Source organism: Canis lupus, chromosome 5 (assembly GCF_048164855.1).
Source record: "Canis lupus baileyi chromosome 5, mCanLup2.hap1, whole genome shotgun sequence".
In the NCBI taxonomy this organism is placed as follows: Eukaryota; Metazoa; Chordata; class Mammalia; order Carnivora; family Canidae; genus Canis; species Canis lupus.
In genome coordinates, this window is record NC_132842.1 from 70,075,807 (window position 1) to 70,103,286 (window position 27,480).

Consider the following 27,480-nt stretch of genomic DNA (forward strand, 5'->3'; position numbering starts at 1 on the left):
TTGGGACGAGGGGGACGTAAATTGCTGGCTTCCCTTCTGAGGGCAGTGGGGTGAGGGCAGAAGGGAGGACAGTCAGTGTAGGCCCCAGCTACCTAACCCTCACCTTCACCCTCCCCTCTTGGGCCCAGCCCAGGAGGCCAGGAGGGGGACTCCAGAGCTGGGCCTGGGACACATTCTGATTTTCAAATGGGGGTGGATTCTAGAAGCCACCGCCATCACCTCTGGTTATATCATGGGACTGGCCAGCAAAGGGTTGATGCACAGTTTGTAGAGGCTTTGGAGGCCCTGGGAAGTAGTGGGAGTCCTGGCGGGAGGGTCAGACCGCTCTCTCAACACTTCTGTGTTTGCTGGCTGTCTTGGATGCCAGGCCGGTGGATGGTGGCTGCCACAGACAGACACAATGATGATCAAGATGCCAAAGGAGGAGCTGGATGAGGGGATTCTCAGCTGGATTTGTGATAGGTCAAGCAGTATCTGCAGAACGTTTACTAGGAAATGGGTGTCAGGATTGAGGCTGGTCTCGGTGGAGGACTGCTGGGCGGAGCTGATACTCCAGATTTACAAGGGATCACTTCCAGTGACCCCTGTGGGGTGACAGGGGCAGCTAGGAGCAGTGCGTTCCTTGGTCATCCCAGGTAGGAGCTTTCTAGGTGAAAAAGGTGGGGGAAAAGCAGGTAGAGATTTGAGAAGAAATGGTGGTCCTATTTTGAATTTTGGGGGCCCCTCCCTCATCAGGAGACCTGTTCAGAAGGCAGGAGGCTACACAGGAGCAAAGCCCAGAGTGGGTGCAGGGGGTAATGACTCGGGAACAGACATTCAGAGGGGCTAAATCAAACCTTGGGCTGGGGGTACAGGGGGTGCAGTGAGTGCAGTGGAAGCCCAATGAAGCGTGGATGCCTGATGTGGGAAGCAGCAGCAAGACAGACCAGCCCAGTCAAGGAGACTGGGACAGAAGAGCCAGACAGGTAGGAGGAAACCAGGAGATTTGGGGAGGGGAGTGTTTTAAGGCAGGAAGAGTCAGCAGGGCCCCATACTGCCGAGGGGTCAAGCGGGGCGAAGCTGAAAGCGTCCATAGGATTTAGCAATGAGGGTGTTGATGACTTTGTCGAGAACAGTTTCAGCAGAAAGATGTGGTCAGAAGCCAGACTGCAGTGGATTACCAGGCGAGATGACATTTGAGCCAGGATGTGAGTGGCAGGTGAAAAACTAGAGTGCCAGCTGTGGACTACTTACTGATGGGGAAGAGGAGCTGGAGGGCAGTAGCTGGAGGAAGGAGAGTCAAAGAAGGGCTCCCCGCAGAATGGAGGTCCATTCTTGAGCTTCCATGAGACAACGGTGCTGACCAAATGCCAAGCCAGAGGGTAATGGATGGAGTGCTCCTGGAGGGTGTGAGGGGTAGACGCAGGACCAGGCCAGGGTTGGGGGCGGGGTGGGATGTGTGGCCTTTGTAAAAAGGACTGCAGGGAATTTGGGAATTAGAGGGATAGGGCAAGAAGTCAGGGGCAAGGTGGTGGGCACTTCTATGACACAGTGTCTGCTTTCTTTGTAAAGGAGTTCCTTGCAGAGAGAGAGGGGGCAGAGATGAGCTCAAGGAGAGAGGTCAAGGTCTGGCACAGTCCAGGTGGGGAACGGGGAAGGTGGGGAGCCGGGGAGCGCTGCTGAGAAGCCCCAGGCACCCAGCGGATATGCAGCCCTGAATCTGTCCTGGTGCCAGTTGGCACAGCTGTGGATTTCTTCAGCAGCCTGGGGGTGGGCGTGGAGAAGGCGGCTTGTCACAAGGCTCCAGGGCTGGGGACTGGCTAAGCGGGTGTGGTGGAAGTGCTGGGTGAGGGGATTCAGGAGTGGGCAAGTGGGGCATGGACACCTTCTCTGTGGAGGTGGGGCCCAAAGTGAGGCCAGGAGGGATCGCAGATGCTATATGAAGGGAGGAGGCCCGGGGGGCTGCAGGGTGGAAGTGAGGATGCAGAAGAGGTGCAGGTTGTGAGGGGAGGGGAGATGGTAAAGATAAGCCAGATAGTTTCTGCCTTCTGAGTCTTCACCACATGCCACGTAGGGTGCTAAGGGCTTCATGACCTCCTCTCAGGGAGTCCTCCAGTCAGCCCTCAAGGTAGGGGGTATTCCGAGTACTGTTGTACAGAGGTGAAACCAGAATCAGAGAGGCAAAGACACTTGCCTAAGGTCACACAGCTTGGTCAGTGTCCATGCCCCTTTTGGGATCCAGGGTTGTCTGACTCCAAAGTTGTTCTGGGGAGGAGGGGGACTGGTGGTCCAGGTTTCTGAGGTGGTGAAGTTTTGGGGAGGCTGTCAATTGAGTTCTGGGACTAGTGGCTGAAATAGAGGGAAGGGCCCCAGTGTTGATGAGACCGGAAGCTGGGCTGAGTGGCGCTTCAGGGTCTCCTGCACAGCGGGTTTACTCAAGGGGGCCCTCTTGGCACCTGGTCCGAGAGAGCTTTCTCTCAGACGCAGGGCCTGGACTGGGCAGCAGGGGGCAGAAAGAGCATAGCCCTCTTGGGTTCCTTCAAATGCAGTACCTGGCTTTCAGACATAGAAGAGGGCCTGGGCTGGGTCCTGTCCCAAATGCTGTTCCCATCTGCCCAGCAGCCTCTGCATGGGCTGGATCTTTCCCCTCTGGGCTTGCATCGGCCCCCTTCCGTGCTACCTTGTCTGTGGGAGAGGGCCTGGATGAGCTCATGTCTGAGCAGGAGGGGCCAGCTTTGGAGAATGGGAGCTCCCAGCCCCTTCTCGAGCACGGGTGGTGCTTCCAAGGCCTAGACCAGACACATAAATCAGGGTGGTCAGCTGAGAGCCTGGTGAGGCTGGGGCCGAGGCGGCGGCGGCCTCCAGGAGCACCTCCTGCTCTCCCAGCCACAGGGGCTGTGGGGAGGAGGGTCTGCAGGTTGTAGGCCCTTGGTCTACAGAGGAGCAGCATTCTGACCTGTGCCTCCAGGTCACAGCCCAGTGCTGCCTGGGGAGCAGAATCCAGGCCTGAAACACAGCCCATGGCTTGGCATGAATTATGTCCCAGAGGCAGGCTGGGAGGTGGTCTGTTTGTCAGCCTTGGGACTCAGACCCCTGAGAGGAAGGAGCCAGGGCCTCAGGCCCGCCAAGCTGTGTGCTCTTGGACAAGTCACTTCCTCTCTCTGGTGTTCAGTGTCCTCATGTTTAAACAGAGATGATGGTCCCTGAGGATTAAAGGAGTAGGTGTGGATCGCACATGACCCAGAAGCCTCCCAGAGCTCGTTGACATGAGTGGCCAGCCACTCCTCTCCAGTCTGCCTCAGTCTACCTGAGGCAAGAGGAGAAGAGAGTCCTAAGGCTATGGCCGAGTCCTGTGTGGCCTTCTGAGCCTCAGTTTCCTTATCTGTGAAATGGAGGTGCGGGGGCAGAGGAAAGGCCTTGATGCCTTCTCAGCATCGCCTGCAGTTGGTTCTGGACCCTCAGGCTGAGGGCGAGCAAGGCTGTCCTCTCTGCGCCACTCTGGCAGGACAGAGCTGGACTTTGCTGAGCCCCTGCCACCACTTCCGTGTTCCAGGTGAGGAGCCGGAAGAGGAACCGAAGGTGAAAACCCAGTGGCCAAGGTCTGCAGATGAGCCTGGGCTGTACATGGCGCAGACAGGTAACTCGGGCCCGCCTCCCTCCTTCTGCGGCGGGGGCCCGACTGTGTGGCGTCTGGTGGCATGTGTGCTTGGCGTGTGCCCGTCCGTGTCTGTGTCCTAGAGCTCAGTCACATCTCTTCCACGTGAGGCCTGTGGGCAGGGCCGGGTGGCCTCGTCAAGAGCCTGTCACTTGGGGTCAGGGTAGGAGGATCCCTATGAGGCTGAGTGCTTGGGAGGTGCCCCCTGCCGCCGACGCTGTCCCTCTCTCGTAGGCGACCCGGCGGCTGAGGAGTGGTCCCCGTGGAGCGTGTGTTCCCTGACGTGTGGGCAGGGTCTGCAGGTGCGGACCCGCTCCTGCGTGTCCTCCCCCTATGGGACCCTGTGCAGCGGGCCCCTGCGGGAGACCCGGCCCTGCAACAATTCAGCCACCTGCCCAGGTATGCCCATCCTCCCGCCTGGTCTGCCTGCAGGGTTAGGTCCTGCCTGGGACTTGGGCAGGTTAATCTTCCAAAGATGGTTGGTTGCCTCCTTTTTTTTTTTTTTTTTTTTATTCAGCAAACTTGACTGTCCCCTACACCATGCCCAGCCCCACAAAGGGCACTGGGGACGCAGATGAATCAGGCCAGGGCCCACACCAGGGGGCTCACTTCTAGTCCCACTCTCCTGATGCCTGTGTCCCGGTAACCAAGGCTCATCTTTTGACCCTCATTGCCCCCTCTGTTCCCTACGCTCTGGCCATACTAGCACCTCTTGCACTTTTCCAGGTCCCTGCATTTGCTTATTCCCATCCTATACCGCACCCCCCCACACTACTTCTACCTTGGCTGTTGCTGTTCAGCCTGCCCTTTGAGATGGAAGACAAATGCCATTTTTTTCTTGAATGAAACCTTGCCTGACCATCCCTGCCCTCCTCTGGCGCCCCATCCCGGTCCCCTGGGAACCTCCTCAGTCCAGCATGGAGTGTTGAGAATTTGCATGTGCCTGCCTGGGACAGGTGGTCTGCCATGGGACGGGGGCGGGGCCGGGTGGGCAGCTTCAGCCAGTCCTGCTCCTTGTTCACTGAGGGAGTGAAGCGGTGCCCAGGCCATGCCCAACTCCTGGCTGTGGATTTAGAGTAGGGCTACCCAGGAAGGGGTCTCGGCACTTGGGGGTGTGGCAAGAGCTTACAGAAGGCTGGGGGAAAGCTGTGTTCCAGAGTGTGAGCTCTGTGTGTCAGTGTCCATGTAGAGGTTCATGTCTCTTTGTGTGTCCACGCGCTTGGGGTCGGGAGGGGCACCACTCCTGCCCCAGCCCTGTCGTGTTGGATTTGTGCTTTGGGGTTGGGGATCCGGAGGGTTGGGGTGGGAATAGGCTGGGGCGGATCTTGAGCCCTTTCCTGGGCTTTCCTGTGCCCCCAGGAGAGGAGGAGCCCTGGCTCCCCTCCTGGGCCGGTCCTAGTCTCCCTGTCCTGGTGTCCACAGGAGGTATCCTGTGGGAGTTGGGACTAGAAGCCTGTGTCTTCCACATCCCCCCAAAGGGCGGAGTCCTGGGGCCCAATGCAGAGCCAATGAGGAGCGGTCGCAGAGCTGCCGGGGCTCCTGATTGGTGGGCGGATGGGCAGTGGGCGGGGCCAAGGTGCCGCCCAGCCACCGGCCACGTGCTTCCTTGCAGTGCACGGCGTGTGGGAGGAGTGGGGGTCCTGGAGCCTGTGCTCCCGCAGCTGCGGGCGGGGGTCCCGGAGCCGGATGCGGACCTGCGTGCCCCCCCAGCACGGCGGCAAGGCCTGCGAGGGTCCCGAGCTGCAGACTAAGCTCTGCAGTATGGCCGCTTGCCCGGGTCAGTAGCGCCCGTGGGCTTCCAGGCGGGCGCTGCCCAGCCGGGTGGGGGTCGGGAGAGCCAGGGGAGGCAGTCAGGTCCGGTGCCCTGCCCCTGGGGGCCCATAGACTTGACCAAGCATGGGGAGACTGGTGAAGTGTACCTGCCCGCGTGGGAGGTGAGGTGGCCCCGCCCAGACTTGGCGTTGGCACTCTGTAACCCCATCCAAAGAAGACTGCCCCTTCCCCTAAGCCTCCGATGGCCTTGCTGTTCATTGTCCTTTGGTGCTCCTGGCCAGCCTGGCTGTGAGGGGACACAAATCTGGGCTTAAGAGTGGGCAGAGGTCCAAAGGTGTCCCTGGGGCCCATTTCCCTAAACAAAAGAGAGCAAGTGCCACCTCGTGGTGAGGTAGCCTGTGTTCCTGGAGCTGGTGACAGGCAGGCGGGCCCAGGCCAGGCCCCACCTGCTCACTGCAGCATCCCCTCATCCACCCCTCTCCCGTGGGTCTGGCCTAGTTCAAGTCTGAATGCCCAGCACGCTCTGCCCTCTCCCTGCCCCGCTCCCCGGGTCCCCACACTCCTTTGCTCAACGGCCACCCCTGCTTGTGTCTCCCCATGCAGTGGAAGGCCAGTGGCTAGAATGGGGTCCCTGGGGCCCATGCTCCACATCCTGTGCCAATGGGACCCAGCAGCGCAGCCGGAAGTGCAGTGTGGCGGGCCCAGCCTGGGCCACGTGTACGGGTGCCCTCACGGACACACGCGAGTGCAGCAACCTTGAGTGCCCGGGTGAGTGCTCGCTGCAAGGGTGGCAGGTGGCAGCCCTGCCCCCCAGGGGACACCTGGGGCCACTCACGCCCCCCTTCTCCTGCAGCCACAGATGGCAAGTGGGGGCCATGGAATGCATGGAGCCTGTGCTCCAAGACGTGTGACACAGGCTGGCAGCGCCGCTTCCGCATGTGCCAGGCCACGGGTGCGCAGGGCTACCCCTGCGAGGGTACCGGAGAGGAGGTGAAGCCTTGCAGTGAGAAGAGATGTCCAGGTATTGGCCACAGGACTCAGGGGGTTGTGGGACAAGCCTGTGGGCCTGGCTGAGCCCCTCCCCTGTTCCTACAGCCTTCCATGAGATGTGCAGGGACGAGTATGTGATGCTGATGACGTGGAAGAAGGCGGCTGCTGGCGAGATCATCTATAACAAGTGCCCCCCCAACGCCTCAGGTGAGGGGTGACGTGGCTCTCCCTGAGGGCCCCACCCAGGCCATTCCCGATCACTCCCTTCTGGGCTCCCTTTCCCTCACTGCTTGTCTGAGCCTCCATCCTGAGGTGTGGAGTCTGGCCCCCACACCTCCCCCCATGTCCTGTCCTGTCCCCCTGCAGGGTCTGCCAGCCGCCGCTGTCTCCTCAGTGCCCAGGGCGTGGCATACTGGGGTCTGCCCAGCTTCGCCCGCTGCATCTCCCACGAGTACCGCTACCTATACCTGTCCGTGAGTGTGCCCTGCTGGGCTGGGGCAACACAGGGTCTGTCCCAGGCTCTGGTGGGGGATGGAGGGAACTTGCTTCTTGCTCTTGCCTATGTGCCTTGGCAAACATATGCTGTGCCTACTTCTGCCTGGCTGTGCTTCTCCTTGCCTAGCAGACTCCTACTCATACCTCAAAGCCTGAGTCGCAAGTGTCTGCCCTTATTCCCGATACTTGCTTCTGTGCTTCTCTGGTCCCCTGAGCTTCCCAGTCCTTAGGTGTCATGAATGCTCTTTGCGATGTCTGTGTCCTATTAGACTGAGAGCTCCTTAAAGGCAGGGACAAAGTTGGATTTGCTTTTGTGTTCCCAGTGCCCAGCCCGGGGCCTGCCATGGGCTACGAGTGTTGGCAGTGAATGTGGCCTGCGTGTCGTGTGTGTCTGACTGCAATTGGTACTTGTGTGATTGCACTCGGAGCTTGTGTTTGAAAGAGAGAGTGATAGTGAGGGTGCATTACGCTTCAGAGTGTGCATGACCCCTGGGATGGGGAGGCACCTCGTCCCTGTGCCGTGCTTGTCATCTTTTATGTGTACATCTGAGCACCTCCCTTCTCTAGCTGTTTCTATTTCAGTCTTTTTAAAGTATCTTTAGGCTTTTTTCTTGGACTCTGTCTCCCATGAGCCCCGTTGAGCGTTGCTCTCTGACCTTTTCACCCTGTCTCCCCCTCTGGATGCAAGCAGTGGGTGGACTAGAGTGGGATGGGCTGGCGGCCGATCCCAGCTCCTGACACTCTGGTGACAGCCTCCCGCCTGTCCCCCTGCAGCTTCGGGAGCACCTGGCCAAAGGGCAGCGCATGCTGGCAGGTGAGGGCATGTCACAAGTGGTGCGCAGCTTGCAAGAGCTACTGGCCCGGCGCACTTACTACAGTGGGGACCTGCTCTTCTCTGTGGACATTCTAAGGAACGTCACTGACACCTTCAAGAGGGCCACCTATGTGCCCTCGGCTGATGATGTGCAGGTACTGCCCTGCCCCACTGGAAGGAAGGAGGGCACCCTAGACTGAAGTGGGAGGTTGGCAGGGTCTGCTGGGGGTGGCACATGTGTGATTGTGGCAGGGAAGATACCATCGCTGGGGCTGGGACCTCCTGACACCCACTGCTCTTCCCCCAGCGCTTCTTCCAGGTGGTGAGCTTCATGGTGGATGCAGAGAACAAGGATAAGTGGGATGATGCTCAGCAGGTGAGGGACAGGGCTTCCTAGGCTTTTTCCTCCGTGACCCACCCCTGCCTTGGAAACCTCATATACTGTCTGTCTCTAGGTATCCCCGGGCTCTGTGCACCTGCTTCGTGTTGTGGAGGACTTCATTCACCTGGTGGGAGATGCCCTCAAGGCCTTCCAGAGCTCTCTGATTGTCACAGACAACCTGGGTACAAGGAGGCAGGCTGGGGAGTGGGTGCTGGATATGGGAAAACCTGAGCCGCTGTGGGGGAGGGATGGTTTCTGAGGGCTCTTCCTGTTTTTTCTCTCTCTCTTTCTCTGGGTCCTCTGTTCCCCTCATTTGCCCCTACTTTGTATCTCTTTCCATGTCTCTTCTCCCCCACCTCTGGGTGGTTTCTCTGTGCATGTACCCCGCACCTGTTGTGTATGTACCAACCTCGGGATCTGCCTCTCCTGAATCTGTTTCTTCCCCTGTGACTCTCCCCTCTGCCTCTGTCCCCCTGTCTCTGGTGTGGGTTGCAGTGATCAGCATTCAGCGAGAACCGGTCTCCGCCGTGTCCAGTGACATCACGTTCCCCATGCGTGGCCGCAGGGGCATGAAGGACTGGGTGCGGCACTCGGAGGACCGCCTCTTCCTACCCAAGGAGGTGCTCAGCCTTTCCACCCCTGGGAAGCCAGCTGCCTCTGGCACCTCGGGCAGCCCTGGCAGGGGGAGGGGCCCAGGAACCGTGCCCCCTGGCCCAGGCCACTCCCACCAGCGCCTCCTGCCAGCAGATCCTGAGGAGTCGTCCTCCTACTTTGTGATCGGTGCTGTGCTTTACCGCACGCTTGGCCTCATCCTGCCACCCCCCAGGTGAGTCCCTGAGAAGGGTGGAGGGGGCTGCCCAGGGGAGAGGAGGAGGACCGAGCCTGCCTGTACTATTCTGTACTGAGCCTGTGCTGGCCACGGAGAGCTCCCTCTGTGGCCTTGGGCATCATTGCCTGGCTGGGGATACAGGTGATTCTCAGAGGTGTCCACACAGCTCCCAGAGGCTTCACAGGGACTGGGGGCTGCTGGTCTGAGCTCTGGACCTCATCTGAAGTTCTAGGCCCCACTGAATTCTAGGCCTTTCCCAGGCCCATGGTTCCCTGGTAGCCCCCTGCCTCTGATCCCAAGTACCTCTGGGGATCCTGATGGGGTCTGGGCACCGCTGGCAGGAGCTGATCTCAGTACCTGTCCCCCAGACCCCCGCTGGCCGTCACGTCCAGAGTGATGACAGTGACTGTGCGGCCCCCCACCCAGCCACCAGCTGAACCTCTTATCACAGTGGAGCTCTCCTACATCATCAACGTGAGTAGGGGCCTAGACAGTAACCCTGGGGACACCCTAAAGGCCTATCTGATGGGCAGGTGGTCTGCCCTGAGAGCGGGCTAAACCTCTGGCCTGTGTGGGGCTCTGCCATGGCAGGATGGGTGATAGTCTGGGTTGGTGAGCTTCCCACCCCAAACTGTACTTGTGACTTCTCCCCAGGGCACCACGGATCCCCACTGTGCCAGCTGGGACTACTCCCGAGCGTGAGTTGGGCAGGGGCTCTATGTGGGGGAGGGTGTGGCCTTAGTGCTTATCTGTCAGGTGGGCTGTCTCACCAGGCAGGCCAGAGGGTTCCTTGGTATTGTCCTTGGCCGGGGGATCAGGGGCACATCCTGGGGCTCTCAGCTGCCTGCCTCTTGTGTGGGGCCTTACCCTGGATGTCCCTTGTCCTTGGGCAGTGGCCAGCACTAGGGGTGGGGCCACAGAGTTGGGCTGGGTATGACTCCACCTCTCCCCTCACTCCAGAGATGCCAGCTCAGGGGACTGGGACACCGAGAGCTGCCAGACGCTGGAGACACAGGCAGCCCACACTCGCTGCCAGTGCCAGCACCTGTCTACCTTTGCTGTGCTGGCCCAGCCACCCAAGGACCTGGTGAGCAGGAGGGAAGTGCCTGGGTCGGGTGGGGGCGGGGTGGGGTGCTCCTGGGCTGCCAGTAGCCATCTGTGACCGTGTTGGCAGGGACCTGGGCGATCGGCATGTGAGTCTGAGCAGGTGCATTCGTGGGACGGCACACGGGAAGTCTGTGCCGCTGGGATGGTGCTCACAGGGATGACGTGTGCCCGGGGATGTGTGGTGGTGGGCGACCGTGTGCGGGTACACACACGTGCATGTCTGGCTGCGTAGAGTAAAGTGTGGGTGACCGAGCATGAACGCACATCTCCGTGTGTGACTGTGTCTGCCCTGTGCTCATGTGAATCCAACGGTGTGAGTGTGAGGAAGATAGAGGCGCCAGTCAGGCCTAGACAGGGGAGTGGGGAGGGGCAGGGCACCCCTGCAGCTGCCTGGCCCAGTGACCCGGTAAGTCCTGCTCATCCTCCCTAGACCCTGGAGCTGGCAGGCTCCCCCTCGGTCCCCCTCGTGATCGGCTGTGCCGTGTCGTGCATGGCGCTGCTCACCCTCCTCGCCATCTATGCGGCCTTCTGGAGGTAGGTGGGACGTGGGGCAGGCTGAGGTGGGAGGCGGCCAGCCAGCCCGCCTGCCTTGGGCGGGGCCGCTAGCTCCTGTGTCCCTGCCACTGCGCCCTCTCAGGTTCATCAAATCCGAGCGCTCCATCATCTTGTTGAACTTCTGCTTGTCCATCCTGGCGTCCAACGTCCTGATCCTCGTGGGCCAGTCACGGGTGCTGAGCAAGGCAGGTGCAGGTCACGGGCACCAGGGTGAGAGTGGAGTGAAAGGGCTGAGGGCGGAGAGCGTTTGCAGGTGACAGCGCATGTGTTTGCACGTACGTGCCCAGGTGGCGGCTGTTTGTATACACCCGAGCCCTGTGTTGGGGGAGGGTGTGTGTGGGAAGTAGGGTGTGTGAGCCGACATGAGGGCACGGGAGAGGGGTGTGTGTGTACTTGAGTGGTGAATGTGTGCCTCTAGGGACACGTATGTGAGCTGAGCTTCTGTGCATGTGTCAGGTGGGTGGCATTTGTGGGGCCCGAGCGAGGCCTCTTGTGCCACCTGCCTGTGGATGACCTGGGCTGGCTGTCCCCTGTGAGCCCCCTCGGCCCTCTCTGCAGTGTCAGCGCTACAAGTGCCAGGCGTGGGGCCCGCCTGGCCGTGACGTGGCAGGTGCTCCTGTCTGTCCCCACCCCTGCCAGCCCCGTCTGCGCGTGGGTGGCCTGCCTGCCCGCCTCCCGGATGTCGAGTGCTGTGTGCATGTCACCGGGCCCGTGTCGTGCTGCGTGTGGGTGCAGAAAGGCGGGGGTGCCTGACAGGGCTCTGTGGGGGGCGGAGCTCGGGTGGGCGGCCACGGCAGCGCCCAGCAGCGGGTGTGGGAAGCCTGGCGCCTCCCACCCTGGTGGCTGCTCAGGGCCACTCCCTCCCTTTCCTCTCTCTGCAGGGTGTATGCACCATGACTGCCGCCTTCTTGCACTTCTTCTTCCTCTCCTCCTTTTGCTGGGTGCTCACTGAGGCCTGGCAGTCCTACCTGGCTGTCATCGGACGGATGCGTACCCGCCTTGTTCGCAAGCGCTTCCTCTGCCTGGGCTGGGGTGAGCAGGGCCCGTGATGGACTCTGGCACCGGGCCTTGGGGGCCGGGGCAGCAGGACGGGTTCAACTTTGGCCCTGGCCCCACTCTCTGGGCCCGGGGTCAGCTGCGCTGGGTCTGGGAGGATGAGAGGGCTTCGGGAACTGGCAGCCATCTCACTGTGGCCCCCTCGCTCCTCCAGGTCTGCCCGCCCTGGTGGTGGCCGTGTCTGTCGGCTTCACCCGCACCAAAGGATACGGTACATCCAGCTAGTACGTGGGCCTCCTGTGGCGGGCAGCGGGGGTTAGCGGACCTGTTGGGGCATCACACCGGGCATTGGGTCTTCTTAGGCTGCGGTCCTGGCCTGTGTCTGCCGTGCTTCGGACAAATTCTTCCCCGTCTCTGAGCCTCTGTTTCCTGGACTGTGAAGGGATGTACTGGGATTGGGGGGTAACCTCCAAGAACCACGGAGCTCAGGGATCAGCCTTGTTTGATACCTGTCAGGGCCAGATCTTTTTTAGAGGGGAAACCGAGGCTCACTGTAACCCAGCTGGGAGTGGGCCCTGAGAGGTGGCGTGCAAGGAGCGGGCCTCCTGGGTATCTGATGCCCCTTTTTCCCCTCCACTCCAGCTGCTGGCTCTCCCTGGAGGGTGGCCTGCTCTATGCTTTTGTGGGGCCCGCTGCTGTCATCGTCCTGGTACGTCCCCCTTCAGCATCTGGGGAGGGGTGTGGCCATAGGGGCTCTAATCTTCTCCCTGAACCCCATCTCCACTTGGGGGTCTCGCTGCCAGGAGGGCACCTGGTGATCCTGTCTCCCCCCACCCCACCCCCACTGGGCCCCAGGTGAACATGCTCATCGGAATCATCGTCTTTAACAAGCTCATGGCACGCGATGGCATCTCGGACAAGTCCAAGAAGCAGAGGGCCGGGTAAGGGGGCTGCGACGTGGCCTTGTGGGCAGTGGTGCAGGGAGGGTGGGCCGGGCCTCGTGGAGACTCAGGGTTTGCCCATGCGGCCGGGGCTTCCTGACCTTGGTGCATCAAGGGTGCAGGCAAGGTGGGCACCTGGAGTGCTCTGCTGCAGCCCCTCGCCCACCCTAACCCACCTCTTTCTCTCTCGTCTGCCCTCCCCCTCCCACCCCACTCGGGGCTCATGCTGCCCTGTCTCCTCCCGCTTCCCATGTGTCTCCCCCCTCCTTCTCCCGTGTCTTTGCCGCCCCCGAGGTCGGAGCGGTGCCCCTGGGCCAGCCTGCTCCTCCCCTGCTCAGCGTGCGGAGCGGTCCCCAGCCCCCTGCTCAGCTCAGCCTCGGCCAGGAACGCCATGTTAGTTGTGCCCCCCGGGGGGGTGGGGGTGGGGGCGGGCGGGGGCAAAAGAATGGGGGGCAGTGCCCGTGGTGGGGGGGAGGAGGGATATCAGCCCAGTGCCCTGGAAAGCTTGCCCTGTCAATCTGCCACACACTCTCAAGGGCTTGGCATTGATGTGGCAAAGGGCAGCGGGGAGTGAATGTCTGTGCCTCTTGGAAGATGCTGGGTTCCTGTGCCCACCCCTCGCTCCCACCCTGCCCCCACTCCCAGCTTATGTTTTAAGCTCCCAGGCACAGCTGCAGAGCCCTCCTTACACCCCCCAACCTACAGAGGCTTTTAGAATCTTAGGCCCTTAGAATTTTTGAGCTCATAGAACCTTAGAATGATAGAATCTTAGAATAAGACAATCAGAAGCTAAGAATGTTAGAATGAATGAATCATACTCTTATCATTTGTCATAGCATCTGAGATTTAGAATTTCAGAGGCATTGAATCTCACAATCGATTGGAGAACAGAAAATCTTAGAGATAGAGAGCTACTTCACCAAGATATCCCCTGGAAGCAGAGAATCCTAAAATCAGAGCCGTGTAAGAGTAGAATGAGTGAATGAGTGAATCCCCAGGGGCCTGGAGCCCAACCTCCCACCCAAGGCCAGAAATCCATTGGAGCCTCCCTGACCAGTGAGGGTCCAGCTTTATCTTGCACACCTTTGGGGTCAGGAAAGCTCGCTGCTTCTGGAAGCATCTGGCACCCTCTCTGGGAAGCTGTGCCTGGTAGAAAGCTCCCTCTCCCTCGGGCTGCTGTCTGCCTCTCTGACCCAGTCTCTCAGAACTAGCAGTTACAAGCCTGGGCTTTGGAGGTGGCCAAGCTGGGTTTGCATCCCAGCTCCGTCTCTCTCCCAGTTGGGCACACTCCAGTTTCCTCATCTGTAAATTGGGATAATAATCCCCATGCCTGTTTACTGGAGTTGTTTTGATCACAGCGTGAACTAATGTATGTAAATTGTTCAGTGTAGGGCCTGGCAGAGGATTGGTGGTTAATCAATGGTAGCTCTTATGACTGTGATTAGGCCTTTTCTGAGTCTTGGCTGCGCCCCCGGGGGCTGTGGAGACCACTGTGCCCGCCCCCCCCGCCAGGCTGAATAGCCCTGAACTTCTCTTCCTAGGACAGGTCCTTGGCCCCCTGCCCATCTCTCTGCCTTGTCCAGAGCTGTTCCCACCCCTGCCTGACTCTCCTACCGGGGTGTTCATTAAGGCAGAGTAGGCTGGGCGTGGCACCTGGCCCAGTAGGGCAAGCCTGCCCTGCTGTGCCCACGTGGGCCTTAGCTGGTGAGGGCAGGCTGGCTCTGGTGCCTGGATGCCAGAGCCTGTCTGCCTTTTCCCTTGGCCCTCCCTGGGGCCAAGGGAAGGTGGGGGATGTGTGGGTTTGGTCATGACCCTGGCTTTTCCCGCCAGCCCCAGCTATGCTCTTTCTGCCCTGGGCTCTGAGCGACCCCACCCCCACCCCACCCGAGCCTGGCACTGCCTCCTTGGGGACCAGAGGGGGAAGAGGCTCTGCTGCACTGGGCCCGACCCCATCCCCAAAGATGTGTGCTCTGATGCCCTCCGTGCCGTGCTCTCTGACTGTTGGATCTTTCCGTGTGTCGGCCTGTCTCATGCTCTCTCTCTCTGGGTCTGTTGTCTCTCCTCGTCCAGTCCCCTCCCTCCTCTCCTGGAATCTCTGGGGGTGCAGCCCAGGCCTGTGATTCCACGCAGATTGGGGCTGAAACTCACAGCATCTGCATCTGCCTCCCTCCCCAGCCTCCTCTCCCATGGGCTTCTTCCACCTTCTCTGTTTCTGTGCCCTGAGGCTGCCTCTGGCTCCGGCTCAGCCCCTCGCACCTCTCCCAGCCTCTGCTCTGGCCTCGCCGCTCTTTTCTGCTCTCTGTCTCTCTTCTCTGCCTCTCTGCCTTTGGCTCCTCGGCCTCTGTCTGCTTGGGGACATTGCTGAGGTCTTGGGGTTCAGGGCCCTGCCAGTCTGCAGCTTGAGGGCCTCAGGCCGAGCGCAGGCCTGGACTCAGCTACCCCTGTCCCCTGGTGTGTCACCCTGACGGGCCCTCTGCTGCCATCCTCAGGGCCTCGCTCTGGAGCTCCTGCGTGGTGCTGCCCCTGCTGGCGCTCACCTGGATGTCGGCCGTCCTGGCCATGACAGACCGGCGCTCCGTCCTCTTCCAGGCCCTCTTCGCTGTCTTCAACTCGGCGCAGGGCTTTGTCATCACTGCTGTGCACTGCTTCCTGCGCCGAGAGGTGGGGCTGGGCTGCTCCCGCCCCCTCCCATCCACCTCACCTGTGCAGATGGGGAGGAGCCAGGCCCCAACCAGGTCCCCAGCTGGGTGTGGAAGCTGGGGACCTGGGGCAGCCTTGTCCTAGGCCTTCGGGTCTCCTGGGGCTCCTTTTCCCCTTTGACCTTCCCCTACACAGGATGCGCTTCTCTCTTTCCACACCCACCCGGGTGCCTGGGGTGGGAGGCCCAGCCAGCTGTGGCCAGGGGCCCTGTGGTGGCCTCAGGCCCAGCAGGCACCCGCTGCCCCCAGGTCCAGGACGTGGTGAAGTGCCAGATGGGTGTATGCCGGGCCGATGAGAGTGAAGACTCCCCCGACTCATGTAAAAATGGGCAGCTGCAGATCCTGGTGAGTGAGGGGGCCTAGGAAGGGTATGGGTGGGTTGCTCCCTCCTCTTGCCACCAGTCCTCCTGCCCCAGGCTTATCTTCCCATCCATGGAGGGGATAAGAGTCAGGGAGGGGACAGAGATTAGGTTTGATTCGGGCCCAGTCACTGACAGCCTGCTGGTATTGGGCAAGTCTTTTCCACTTTCGGTTTTTCCACCTGTTGGGTGAGGTTGGAGAATACCATGTGGGGGCCTTGGTGGGCTCTGTTGGGCAGTATGCCAAGGGCAGCCCCTCTGGGTGGCTAGGGAGGGGCCTGAGTCCCTTCTCCCCACCCTGATACATTGATCCTCTCTCTGCCCATCTGCTCTGTCTCTCTCTGCCTATAGTCAGACTTTGAAAAAGATGTGGATCTGGCTTGTCAGACAGGTGAGTCTGTGGGAGACTGAGAATGGCCCCCAGGGGTGGGCAAAAAGGGAGCCCCTCCAGCCCCATCATGGGAGGCCCCGTTAACAGTCTGGTTGTGGGGTTTAGCTGTAGAGTCAGACAGCTCTAAGTTGGAGTCAAACTGAACACCACTTACTGTGTGACTTTGGGCCAATGGTTTACTTCTCTGAGCTTTAATGAATTAGGGGGGATCAGATGCCTTACTAGGGCATGGGTACTTGGCATACAGTGGCTGTCACATTGTTCTATCATTTTCATGCTTCTTACCAGAATCTCTTTCCAGTTCTGGCTCCTGGGGAGGAGCTGCTGGGGAGAGGGGAGGTACAAGGCTGTATTGACAGCCTGAGGGCTACGGGGGTCAGAGATCAGGACCTGCACCAGGAGCTGACCTGTAGGAGCTGGGCCTTGGCTTCATTCCTTGCCCTGCCTTGCTGTGGGTCTCTGGGCGGGTCTGACTCCACTTCTTCGTAATGCATCTGGTGTGTGAGAGAGTACCTATCACCTAGCCATCTCTCTAGGACTCAGTTTCTTCTCCTTGGACTCAGTCCAGGCTCAGGAGCTTGGTACCTACCCAGCCTGGGCAAGGGCATCAGGGACTCCTCCTCCCTAGGACTTACCTCTCTCCCACTCCTGCTCTCAGTTCTGTTCAAGGAGGTCAACACTTGCAACCCATCTACCATCACGGGCACACTGTCCCGCCTATCCCTGGACGAGGACGAGGAGCCCAAGTCCTGCCTCGTGGGTCCTGAGGGCGGCCTCAGCTTCTCACCGCTGCCTGGGAATATCCTGGTGCCCATGGCAGCCTCGCCAGGGCTGGGGGAGCCACCGCCCCCACAGGAGGCCAACCCTGTGTACATGTGTGGGGAAGGTGGCCTCCGGCAGCTGGACCTCACATGGCTGCGGCCCGAGCCGGGCTCTGAGGGGGACTACATGGTGCTGCCCCGGCGGACTCTGAGCCTGCAGCCTGGCAGTGGTGGCGGAGCTGGTGAAGATCCCCCAAGGGCCCGGCCTGAGGGCACCCCTCGGAGGGCTGCCAAGACACTGGCCCACCCGGAAGGCTACCCCAGCTTCCTGTCTGTGGAACACTCAGGCCTGGGGCTGGGCCCTGCCTATGGGTCTCTACAGAACCCCTATGGGATGACCTTCCAGCCACCACCACCGACGCCCAGTGCCCGCCAAGTATCTGAGCCAGGGGAACGCAGCCGGACCATGCCCCGCACTGTGCCAGGCTCTACCATGAAGCTGGGCTCCCTGGAGGTGAGGGGCTGTAGGGCATTGGTGGGGGGGAGGCCTGCCCCCATGTGCCTGAGACTATGTCTGAGTCACAGGCAGCAGCTGGGAAGGGACAGCCAGCTTGCCCCCAAAGGAGCCCCTTTGTACAAAGTGGCTGGGAGTGTGTACACTGTGCAGTTCTTCTTCCATTTGTGCTCCCGCAAATACAAGGGAACCTGGCTCCTCTGAACTCCTCAGCTGGACCTCGTGCACACTGAGGGCTCACTTTTTCGTGCATTCCCCCACTTGATTCACTGCCTCCTTTGCGGTGACTGGCTAGGACAGGTCTTCCTTTGAGGGGCCTGTGGTTTGGGCCAAGTGTGTTGTTAGAGAAGCCACACTGGGGGCCAGGAGCCTGGGTCTCTGAGTCTGGCAGGTCTGAGGTTGCTTCTGGGCGCTGACTGATCAGCGGTGAGATGCTGAGTGTAATCTCTCTGAGCCTCAGTCTCCTCGTTTATAAAGAGGGGAGCTCCTTTGTAGAATTGTTCCAGAACTAATTGAGTGTACAAAACATTTGTCTCTATATGAAGCAGGTAGAAAGTGCTAGGCAATTAGGAATTGATGCTGTTAACATCCCAGAAATCAGCCTCAGGCCCTTGCTCCTAGGCTTGTGGTCACTGACCCTCTCTTCTCAGGAGAACATGAGCCCCTTTGTCTCACTGCCTCTGTGTTTTCTGTGGTTGCCCCACCTTCCCTCTGGCCTCCTCAGGGAGTTACTGGGAACAAGCAGGTGACAGTGAGCTACTGTAGAACTCTAGAATGCTCTGGAACTCTGGGAGGTTCTGGAACTCTGGGAGGGATGATGGAGATGTGGATAAGGACAGGGGCAGGAGTCACAGCTCAGACACCGTTGGCTGCTCATGTTTGGCCTCAGACACCTCTCCCCATCCTCCGCACAAAGGAAATTAAGTTAGCAGCTAGAGATTTGCAAGTTTAGTTTCTCTCCCAAAAATGTTTCTTGAACATTTGGTGCCTGCTCCTGCTGCAGATGGCAAAGACAGGAAGGCATAACAAAGACAAAACGACAGCGGCACCAGGGAAGAGCGCGTTCGGCGTCACGGCAGGTTTTGTTCTGTGGACACCTGCCCAGGGTTGGGCCACGGAGGTGGGGCCAGTTTTGGGCTCTTTGTGTGGGAGGTAGCAATAAATGTGACGGTGTCTTGAGGGGTCAAGGATGACGTCCAGACTTCTGGTGCAGGCAACTGCAGTGGAGTGGAGGCGGAGGAGCCGGTTTGGGGCGGGGAATTCAGAGTTTTTTTAGTTGGGCACAGCTGTGTGTGTGGTGCTTGCGGGCCTTAGAGGACAGGAAGTGATGTCCTGCTGCCTCCAGAAAGAGAGATGTGGCCAGGACAGGGAGGGCACACACATGTGCGTGGTGACAGCCAAGAGAAAGTCTAGGGCAGAGCGTGGAGGGCCTAGTGCTGGGGAAGCCAGGGATGATGGAGAGGAGACAGGTGGGGGCTGGGAGGACCACGAGAGGCTGATGTCATGGAGGCTGGGGGTGATGACCATGTCTGCTGGACCTGGGCTTTAGGAGATCTTGGATGGTGGTCTTAGCATCACCCCTGGACCTCAGTTTCCCCCACATAACTCGGGACAGCTGACCTTGGTCTCATGAGCGCTTTTGGTTCCAACATTAAAAGACTCTAAGGGCTCCTCCTTGAACAGAACTGGTTTGTCAGCAAAGCAGGGTCAAAGGAAGGACTGGAGACCCAAGTCCTTGTGTTTGCAGGGCAAGTGGAGGGTTCCAAGGAGAGGGGAGCCTGTGGCTGGCAGAAGGTGGACAAGATAGGGTGGAGGGGTAGAGTCCAGGGAGCAGAGGAAGGAGTGTCTGCTCTGTGGTCCCATGTGGGAATCTGTGTCTCCCACACTCCTGGCTTAGGTTGCATGTCCATGGTTTGTGTGTGTGTGTGTGTGTGTGTGTGTGTGTGTGTGTGTATGTGTATACTCCCTGTGTGTGTCTGCCTACGGTGTTGGGTATGTGTGAGCATTACAGGAGTGGCCGAGTGTGGGCCTGGGGCCGGAGCCAAAGCCCTTCGGCCGGGTTCTGCATCAGCTCCTCATCCCCCAGGCCTCTGCCCTTAAAGCTTCCTGGCTCCCAGGCCCGGGCTGGTGGGGAGGTGCGAGGGCAGATGTTGGGTGCCAGGGTTCCTGTCTCTGAAGTCCCTGCATGTGGTAAAAAACTTCTCCACTGTTTCTTTGGTGCTCCCTCTCAGCGAAAGAAGTTACGATATTCAGACCTGGACTTTGAGGTAAGTGGTGTGTGTGTGTGTGTGTGTGTGTGTGTGTGTGTGTGTGTTGAGAGGCATCTGTCTGGTGTCTGTCTCTGGAGGATCCACTCCTAAAATTAGCCAGAGTCCCTAGGACCACGAGCCTGTGGTTTCTGTGGGGTCTTCCCACCATCTCCCCAACCCGAGCCCAAGCCCAGAGCTCTGAAGCAGAGGCAGAGCCAGGCCTTGTCCTAGAGGCAGAGAGATGTGGGGTGCCAGGATGCTAAGTGCGGGGGGCAGTGGGGGAGCACCTCCTCTGACCCCCTGTGGCTCCCAGAAGGTGATGCACACCCGGAAGCGGCACTCAGAACTCTACCACGAGCTCAACCAGAAATTCCACACTTTCGACCGCTACCGCAGCCAGTCTACAGCCAAGGTGAGGGCACCTCCCGAGGTTTCCCTGCCCAAAGCTCAGGGCCCCACCTACTACAGGGCCCCCCAGGGTCGGACCCTGACCCATGGCCCCCATTGCAGAGGGAGAAGCGGTGGAGTGTGTCCTCGGGTGGGACAGCCGAACGGAACATGTCTAGCGTAAGTGCCCCCCAGGCTGGATCCGGGTCAGGTGGGCTCTGAGGGGCTTATCCCCTGCCAACCCTCCTCCCCTGCCTGGGCAACCTCGGCCCGCCTCACCAAGGGACTACCCATGCATAAAGTGGCAGTTCTGGGGCTGCCTGTGAATGGGGAGCATTGCCCGGGGCTCTGGCAGGAGGAGAGTGGGCACACGGAAGACTTGACCCTGGGGGCCTTTCAGAGCACAGGGCTCAGGAACCCAACTCTGGAGCTAGGGAGATCTCAGGCGCCTGGTTACTGGGTCACCTTGGGCTTCTCTGGCCCTCTCTGGGGCTCCTCAGTTTGTCCTGTACGATGAGTGAGAGGGTATTGGCCCCTCTTCATGGGTCCTTCCCACTGCTTCCCACAGGAGAAGCCCAGCCCTGGGGAGCATCCTGGCTTGTCCCAGCAGCGGAGACATCAGAGCTGGAGCACCTTCAAGTCTATGACATTGGGCTCGCTGCCCCCCAAGCCCCGAGAACGGCTGGCCCTGCACCGAGCAGCAGCCTGGGAGCCCACAGAACCACCTGATGGTGACTTCCAGACAGAGGTGTGAGTGCCACACCGGACTGCCCACTGCGTATAAATATATATATCTCTCTATTTTCACACTCCACTTTGGAACCACCCAGGAGCCGGCGCCCCCTCCCCTCTCCCGAGGGCTGGGCAGGGAGGTGCAGTGGACTCAGCCGGGCTGGGGGAGCCAGACACGGCATGGCCTGGGGGACCAGGGCCCTTCCCCTTTTCTCGGAGGCCCCCCCATCTTCACCCCAGCTGTCTGTCCCTGTCCTGGGCTGGGGAGGGGGGAGGGAAACTTTGTCGGGAATAAACTTCACTCTGTGGATTTGGCCGCTGAGCTGTTTGCTTCCCCCAGATTAAAGGTCCAGCCCAGGGTCCCCGACTTTGTTCCCCTGTCTCCTTGGTTCACCTCACTTGGTCTCTTGAAACTGTATAATGGGGTCAGGCCCACCTTGACTGGGCTCTGACTCTGTCTTTGCCCCTGACTCCCGGGGTGACCTTGGACACATCCTGTCTCCCTGTGGGGCCTGGGTAGGGGAAGCAGATTGGGAACATGGGATGGGATCCCTTGCAGCTGGCCTTCCCCCTTGGCCCTGATGGTCATGACTGCTATTCACTGGGACTCAGAAGCCAGACTGCCTGGGCTGGAGCCAAGACGGAGCTTAGTGACCTTGGTTTCTGTGAAATAGGGACTGTAATAATAGTATGGATCTCATAGGGTTGTTAAGAGGACGAGACATGTTAATATGCGCAAAGTGCTCAGTGAGGCCTGGCATGGAAGACACTTCGAAAGGCTTAGCTATTATCACTTGGCACTTGGTCTCATGCTGTGCTCTGTGCTAGGAGCTTTGCACACACAGCCTCTGATCCCTCAGAATAACCTTGCTGGAAGCTTTGGGTTTGTGGATGGGAAAACGAGACCAGAAATGGAAAGTGACTTGCTCAAGGCCACTGTCACAGTCAGAGCTGGGATTTTAAGCCCAGGCTTGGTGGACAGTGGAGCCCGCCCCCCCCACCCTTCATCAGCCACCCTCCTCACGGGACAAGAAGCTTGAGCTCAGCTCCCTGGGACCTGACCTTCATGGCTGCAGGAGAGTGGCAGGGTACTGGGGGGTGTGGAGCCTCAGAGTCCAGGGCTCAGGGTGGTGTGGTGTGGAGGGGCTAGAGGGCCAGGGTGGGAGACTCCTTGCCGGGGTGTCTTTTTCACATGCCCAAGTGGAGGACCCTTGCTCAGTTCCTGGGCACCCAGGAAGAGGGGATAGAGGATGGGAACCTGAAATGTCTTGCAGCGTGTGCAGTAATGCTTCTGTGGTTGGGTGCCACTGCCGGCCTAGTCATTCAGCAGCACCGGCACCCCTGAGCCACTCCCAGGACTCAGTCTCCGGGGATGGCTAACACATCAGAGGGGGAGGGGTTAGGTGCCTGGTTGAGGTGGAAGGGGAAAGGGACTGGCTGCTGGGGCAGGGCTCACAGCTGACAGCCCCCTGGGGGAGCTGGAGGAGTGGTGGCCCTGGAGATACAGGCTCCCTCAGTCTTCTCTGCATCCTGCCTGCTGTGGGCCTCGTCAGAGGAGCAGGAGCAGAGTCCTCAGACCCGTGCCCCTAGGTCCTGGGCTTTCCCAGAATCCTTGTGCTCCTGTGAACCTTCTAGGCCTCCCTCCCCTCGGGCAGCTCAGGCATGTACTGTGCTCAGTGCTGTCTCAGGCATGACCTCATTTGAGTCTTCAAGGTAAGTACTGTGACTCCCCCATTCGACAGATGGGGGGAAATCAGGGCTCACAGAGGGGACATGACTTTTCCAGACTCCCACACCTCGTAAGTGACTATATACTGGGGCTGAATCTTGCTACCAGCCAACCTGGGTGAAAGAGAACTTTGTTCACTCAGGAGTCGCCAGCTGCAGCTTGCAGGTGGTGGGCACGTGTGGCTGTCTGTTAGGTGATGGGACCCCGGGTCAGAGTGGCTCCAGATGTTCGTCCCTTACAGCTGCTCTGTGTCAGCTTCATTCTTTTTTTTTTTTTTTAAGAATTTTATTTATTTATTCATAGAGAGAGAGAGGCAGAGACACAGACAGAGGCAGAAGCAGGCTCCATGCAGAGAGCCTGACATGGGACTCGATCCCGGGTCTCCAGGATCACGCCCTGGGCTGCAGGCGGCGCTAAACTGCTGCACCAACGGGGCTGCCCTCAGCTTCATTCTTTAAGGCAAGCCTCTCACCCCTTACTGGACTTCCTTCTCCCGGGTCCCATCACTGGCTTTGCCCTCAGAGGGGAGACTTTGCCTTAAATTCTGACCAGAAATTCCCCAGGGAAGGGCTGTGATTGGCTCCAGGCAGAGGTTGGGGTGCTGTGATGGGCACAATTGGCACAAATCGTGAGTTATGCTGGCCCTGACTTGTGCCAGCAGAACCCACCTCATGCCATGGGCCAGGCTTTCCTTTGAGCTACCCTCTAAAGCCTTCTCAATGTCTTTCCTGTATTCCTGTCTCCTTTCTTCCCAGTCCTGGGCTCCACTGGCCACCACTGGGATCTCCAGGCCTGAGCTATGGTGCACTTTCCCCCTCCCTCTTGTGGTTTCTTGCTGTGAGTCTGGTTTGAGGCAGCTTAGTATTCACCTTGTTGATTCTGCTCAAGCAGCAACCACAGCTGCGGCAGAGGCTCCCAAGGTGGGAGACTTGCCACGTCTGTGGTCGGGGGCAGAGCTTTCCTGGGCTGAGGCTCTATGCCTCCCTCCTGCTCAGTCCTCACTCCCCCAGGCACTGACCTGTGGTGTGACCTTGGACCAGCCGCTGGACCCTATCAGCCTTGCGTTTCCTTATCTGTAGGCCTGATAGCCCTCCCATCAAGGCCGATAACTAACTTGTCATTTCTTTCCCAGACTTGAATTTCTCACATCATCGTCCTCTCTATTCTCTCTGCCTCCTGTCTCCAGTCCTTTGTCCACCTGGCCTGGCCATTGCCCTGCTCAGATGCCTCCTAAGGATCCTAGAATGCAGGGCCCTTCGTGATGTGACCCTTGCCTGCCTCTCATGACCTACCTGTCTCTCATACCTCTGTGCCCAGGGTCACATGTCATTTCTCCTGCTTGGGACTCTCCCCCACCCCCCACCTTCTCACACTGACAAATCCCTTCATCCTTCTAGATCCAGCCTAAGTGTCCCCTCTGTGAAGCCATCCCTGAACTCCCTGACTCGGCAGTCGGCACTTGCTGGGCTCCCTCAGCTCTGGCAAACACTTTCACTGTCACACTGCTCACAGAATTGGTGTCATTTATGTCGATCTGGTTCAGGTTTGTGTGCTCAGTCGAGGGCTCCACACAGAGCAGGCATCAGTGGATCTTTACTGAGTGAACAGATGGAATGCACACACCAACATTGCTTTCCTTATCTGCAGAATGGGGATATCGATAATTCTTACCCAGCCTTCCTCACTGATATTATTCATGGGGAACATTTTGCAGGTGACATCGACCCTGTCCCAGTTATTCATTCCAGTTATTCCTTCCCAGGCCCATGGTGCTATACTAGGTGCCTAGCTGGGGAGCTCCAGGACGCTGTCCGGGGTGCTGAAACGGACCCACTGCCCTCCCAAGAGCTGGGACAGCCTGAGAGGCTTACCCAAGCTCAGCTGCAGCTTCCCGTGCCTTACAGGCCATGGCAGGGTCATGGATGAGTACGCCAGCCCTATCTTGTACGACCAGACCCTGGGAGAACATCTAACAACAACAACAACAACAACAACAACAAAAATGAAAACCACATATGTAATTGTAAATTTCAAATTCTCTAGTAGCCATTTATACAAAGAGAATAGGTGAGACTTATTTTAATATATTTGGTCCAATATATCAAAAACATCATTTCAACACATCAGCAGTAATTACCAACGAGATACTTTATGTTGTTTTTTGTACTAGGTATTTGAAATCTAGTGTTTGTTTTACACAGACAGCACATCTCAGTTTGGCCTGGTGTTGTCCTTAGTCCTCAGTAACCATGTGGGGCTAGTGGCTACCATGCTAGATAGAATAAGGGCAGTGACCTTGGACAAGTCAGTTCAGTGTCCTCTGTGGAAAGGAGACACAAATACTACTGCCTCATTGGCTCATGGTAAGGGTTCAAGAAGTTGACACAGAAAATTCCCAGCACAGTGCCAGCATGAAGTAGGTCTTAAGTCACTGTTCCTGGAATCTAGTAATTCAGGAGATACAAGTGGACAAGGAGCGGGTGTCCTGAGGAGACCTTACCCCCCACCACACAGCCTATTTTCTCCTTCCTTCCACCTGCAGCACCAGACCCTGGGAGAAGGGAGGCAGGTTAGGACTGGCACTTGAACAGACACATTAAAACTCAATAGGGTTTAATTCACTTCCATTAGGCACCAATTAAAAGGAAATTAGGTGGCCAAGGAGGCCTGAGGGAGACCCTGGGTGCAGGATGCTGCCAACTTCTGCCTCTCTGAACTGACTTCCCTTAAGGCTTTTTGCCCACTCTGGCAATTCATGGGGTCCCACATATGAAGCTTTTTAGGACCAATTCCTAGCACCTCCTATTATTCCTTCCTGCACTTCTCCAAGGCCACCAACCCCAGGAAGATCCCTACCCTCTCAGGCCCTCAACATACATGCTAAGTGTTGAGGGCAGAGGAGCCACCCATAAGGGCTTTGGCACTGCAGGCTAGTGGGAAGTCCAGAAAGGTATCAAGCAGGAGACTGGCATGATCAGATTTATATATTAATAGGATTGCTCTGGGTAGATGGGAAATGAATGGGGGCGAGTAATTAGTGAAGAATAAGGGTGGATGCAGATACCAGTGAGGAGACCATCCATGAAGGGGACTTTTAGTGGAGGTGGCATGGAATTTATATGTGGTGGGTGGAGTGGTCAGGCCCTAATATGGACAGTATGGGAAGAAACCAAGGATGACTCACGGGCTTCTACCTTAGGCACCTCAACAGACAACTGTGCCATTAGATTTGGGGCACCAGAAGAGAACTAGCTTTGGGGGAGATGATTATGATTTTGGTCTTGAGTATGTTAACCTGGAGGCACCTTGGAGATGGTCAAAGGGGAATGTCACGTAGGAAGTAGGTGGTTAGATGCATAGGACTGGAACACAAAGAGCTGGATTAGGGTCATGGGTGTGGCAGGAGTCCGTATTGGTGTAGGTCATAGAGTGAGTGGGAGATGAAGAAATGACCATATAGAGTTCTTGAAGTGGGGCTGTGAAAAGGGAGAGGAAACTTGGGGCCCACTGTAGACTCTGAAAGTGAATTAGCTGGCAAGGATGATGGAATGTTTCCAGAAATGAAGAGGTCATCCTTACCCCCTCCCCAAGATCCTACATAATGATAGACCAAAAATAACCAGCTCTGCCATTCTGGGAGGCAGGGTCCTGAGACCTGGTAATGGATATCATCATAGAGATTGATTCTGTTCATTTGTTGGGCTGCAGGCCAGCAGCAGTTCCTGAAGAGGGGATGGAAGGTAGAGGTGGGTGCTCAACAAAACCTCAGCTCTAAGACCTCTAAGAGAAGGAAACTTTGGATTCCCTGGGGATTTCTGGGGTACAAGATGAAGATAGGGGCATGTGCCCTGGGCTGTCGGCAGCCCTCACTGCCTGGTCAGGAGGAACAGGGGTGAGCCCTCCCTGCAAGCCTCCCCACTGGGCCTGCTCTAGGCTGGTATGTCCCTATCCCCTGTGGTGCATGGCACAGCCCCAGCCATCAATCTAGGCATCCCTAGAGTCAACCAAGAAAGTCAATATTTAATTTGGGCATCATGTTAATGCTATTGATCGCTGCCTCCCCTTCTCTGCTTCCTCAGGCTCATTTGTCACTTCCCACCCACTGAGGGTTGTGGGGGTGGAGCGCGCTAAGGCCCAGTGGAGGCAGAGCTTACCCTGGGGTTAGCTTGGGAAAACTGGCCTGCATGTGAGGGTGCTACCCTGAGCCACCCACCTTCCCATTCTCCCCAAGAAATCTTTGATCTGCTTTGAGTTTCCTGAGCCCTGTCTCTAGGGAGCTCACTGAGATGGGAAAGGGAGTTCAGCTTTCCTCCCAGGTGGGGACTGAGTCTAATTCCTTGCAGGGTCCATAAGCAGAGCAGGTGTGGTTGGAATTGAATGATGGATAGAATTTGTGAAGTATGCCACTGGAGGAGAGAAGCAAAGAATCCTGGGACCCAGAGCCCAAGGGCTATTCCATTCAAGCTTCTGGAGCCCCTCTGGGTGCCTAGCACTGTGCCTATATAATGCTCATGGAGACCTTGAGACAAAGGTCCAGCTCTAGGCTCTGGGAGGAGTTTGGGAGTGCTTTGAACTTAGAGCTCAGCTGGGCAGCAAAAGAGGCCGGGGGAAGGGCAGAGCTGGGTTCAGCTCCATACTTTGCTTTTGTCATCTCTGGGGATCCTTGGCACTCTTGCCTAGTCTGGCCCACCCACCATCAGGAGGGGAATGGAATTGGCTTGGGGGCTAGGCTCATGCTTAAGTTGCAACTTGATCCCCACTTGGTGAATGGCCTCAAGTTAATAACCTTTCTGAGCCCCAGATTCTTCCTCTGGGAAGTCTCTTAGTGCGTTGGTCACTTTGTATGGTTTTCAGAGGGTCAGAGATGGGAAGGGGCAAGCCTTGGTGGCACAGGGGGATGTTACCAGAATTCTTGCACTGAGCACCTGCCACATTTGGTGCAGCCTTGAGAAGCTGCCAACAATGCTGCTATGGGTCACTTGGTATCAGGCCTGGGCCACTGTGGCACCTTTGGTACTCCTTGTTGTCCTGAGCCCAAAGCCAAGACTATATCACTGAGGGGACAGTTGGGCCAGGCCTACCTTCTAGATAGTTGGCCCAAGGGGCAGATAGACCAGCTTGGGGCACCAACAAGGTGGCAGCA

General features: G+C 58.2%; 1 protein-coding gene across 19 annotated transcripts in view; it reads left to right on the forward strand.

The window, feature by feature from the left end:
- ADGRB2 (adhesion G protein-coupled receptor B2) overlaps positions 1-20,918 on the forward strand; it is a 35,833-nt gene extending 14,915 nt beyond the window's left edge. For 2 of the 19 annotated variants that reach the window (XM_072827358.1, XM_072827373.1), the window contains exons 3-31: positions 3,533-3,616; positions 3,869-4,033; positions 5,247-5,411; positions 6,011-6,175; positions 6,261-6,428; positions 6,503-6,604; positions 6,764-6,870; positions 7,667-7,861; positions 8,014-8,082; positions 8,162-8,270; positions 8,584-8,914; positions 9,286-9,391; positions 9,572-9,615; positions 9,878-10,004; positions 10,455-10,558; positions 10,662-10,764; positions 11,461-11,611; positions 11,790-11,859; positions 12,218-12,284; positions 12,431-12,516; positions 12,811-12,909; positions 15,006-15,177; positions 15,465-15,560; positions 15,926-15,965; positions 16,624-17,240; positions 19,472-19,507; positions 19,803-19,901; positions 20,000-20,056; positions 20,445-20,918. In XM_072827358.1, coding sequence (XP_072683459.1) covers positions 3,533-3,616; positions 3,869-4,033; positions 5,247-5,411; positions 6,011-6,175; positions 6,261-6,428; positions 6,503-6,604; positions 6,764-6,870; positions 7,667-7,861; positions 8,014-8,082; positions 8,162-8,270; positions 8,584-8,914; positions 9,286-9,391; positions 9,572-9,615; positions 9,878-10,004; positions 10,455-10,558; positions 10,662-10,764; positions 11,461-11,611; positions 11,790-11,859; positions 12,218-12,284; positions 12,431-12,516; positions 12,811-12,909; positions 15,006-15,177; positions 15,465-15,560; positions 15,926-15,965; positions 16,624-17,240; positions 19,472-19,507; positions 19,803-19,901; positions 20,000-20,056; positions 20,445-20,630 — 3,920 coding nt within the window. In that variant the 3' untranslated portion in view covers positions 20,631-20,918. Of the gene's footprint in view, positions 1-3,532; positions 3,617-3,868; positions 4,034-5,246; positions 5,412-6,010; positions 6,176-6,260; positions 6,429-6,502; positions 6,605-6,763; positions 6,871-7,666; positions 7,862-8,013; positions 8,083-8,161; positions 8,271-8,583; positions 8,915-9,285; positions 9,392-9,571; positions 9,616-9,877; positions 10,005-10,454; positions 10,559-10,661; positions 10,765-11,460; positions 11,612-11,789; positions 11,860-12,217; positions 12,285-12,430; positions 12,517-12,810; positions 12,910-15,005; positions 15,178-15,464; positions 15,561-15,925; positions 15,966-16,623; positions 17,241-19,471; positions 19,508-19,802; positions 19,902-19,999; positions 20,057-20,444 lie in introns of those variants that run through there. The other 17 variants (XM_072827359.1, XM_072827374.1, XM_072827371.1 and 14 more) reach the window with 15 other exon arrangements.
- Positions 20,919-27,480: the final 6,562 nt, after the last annotated feature.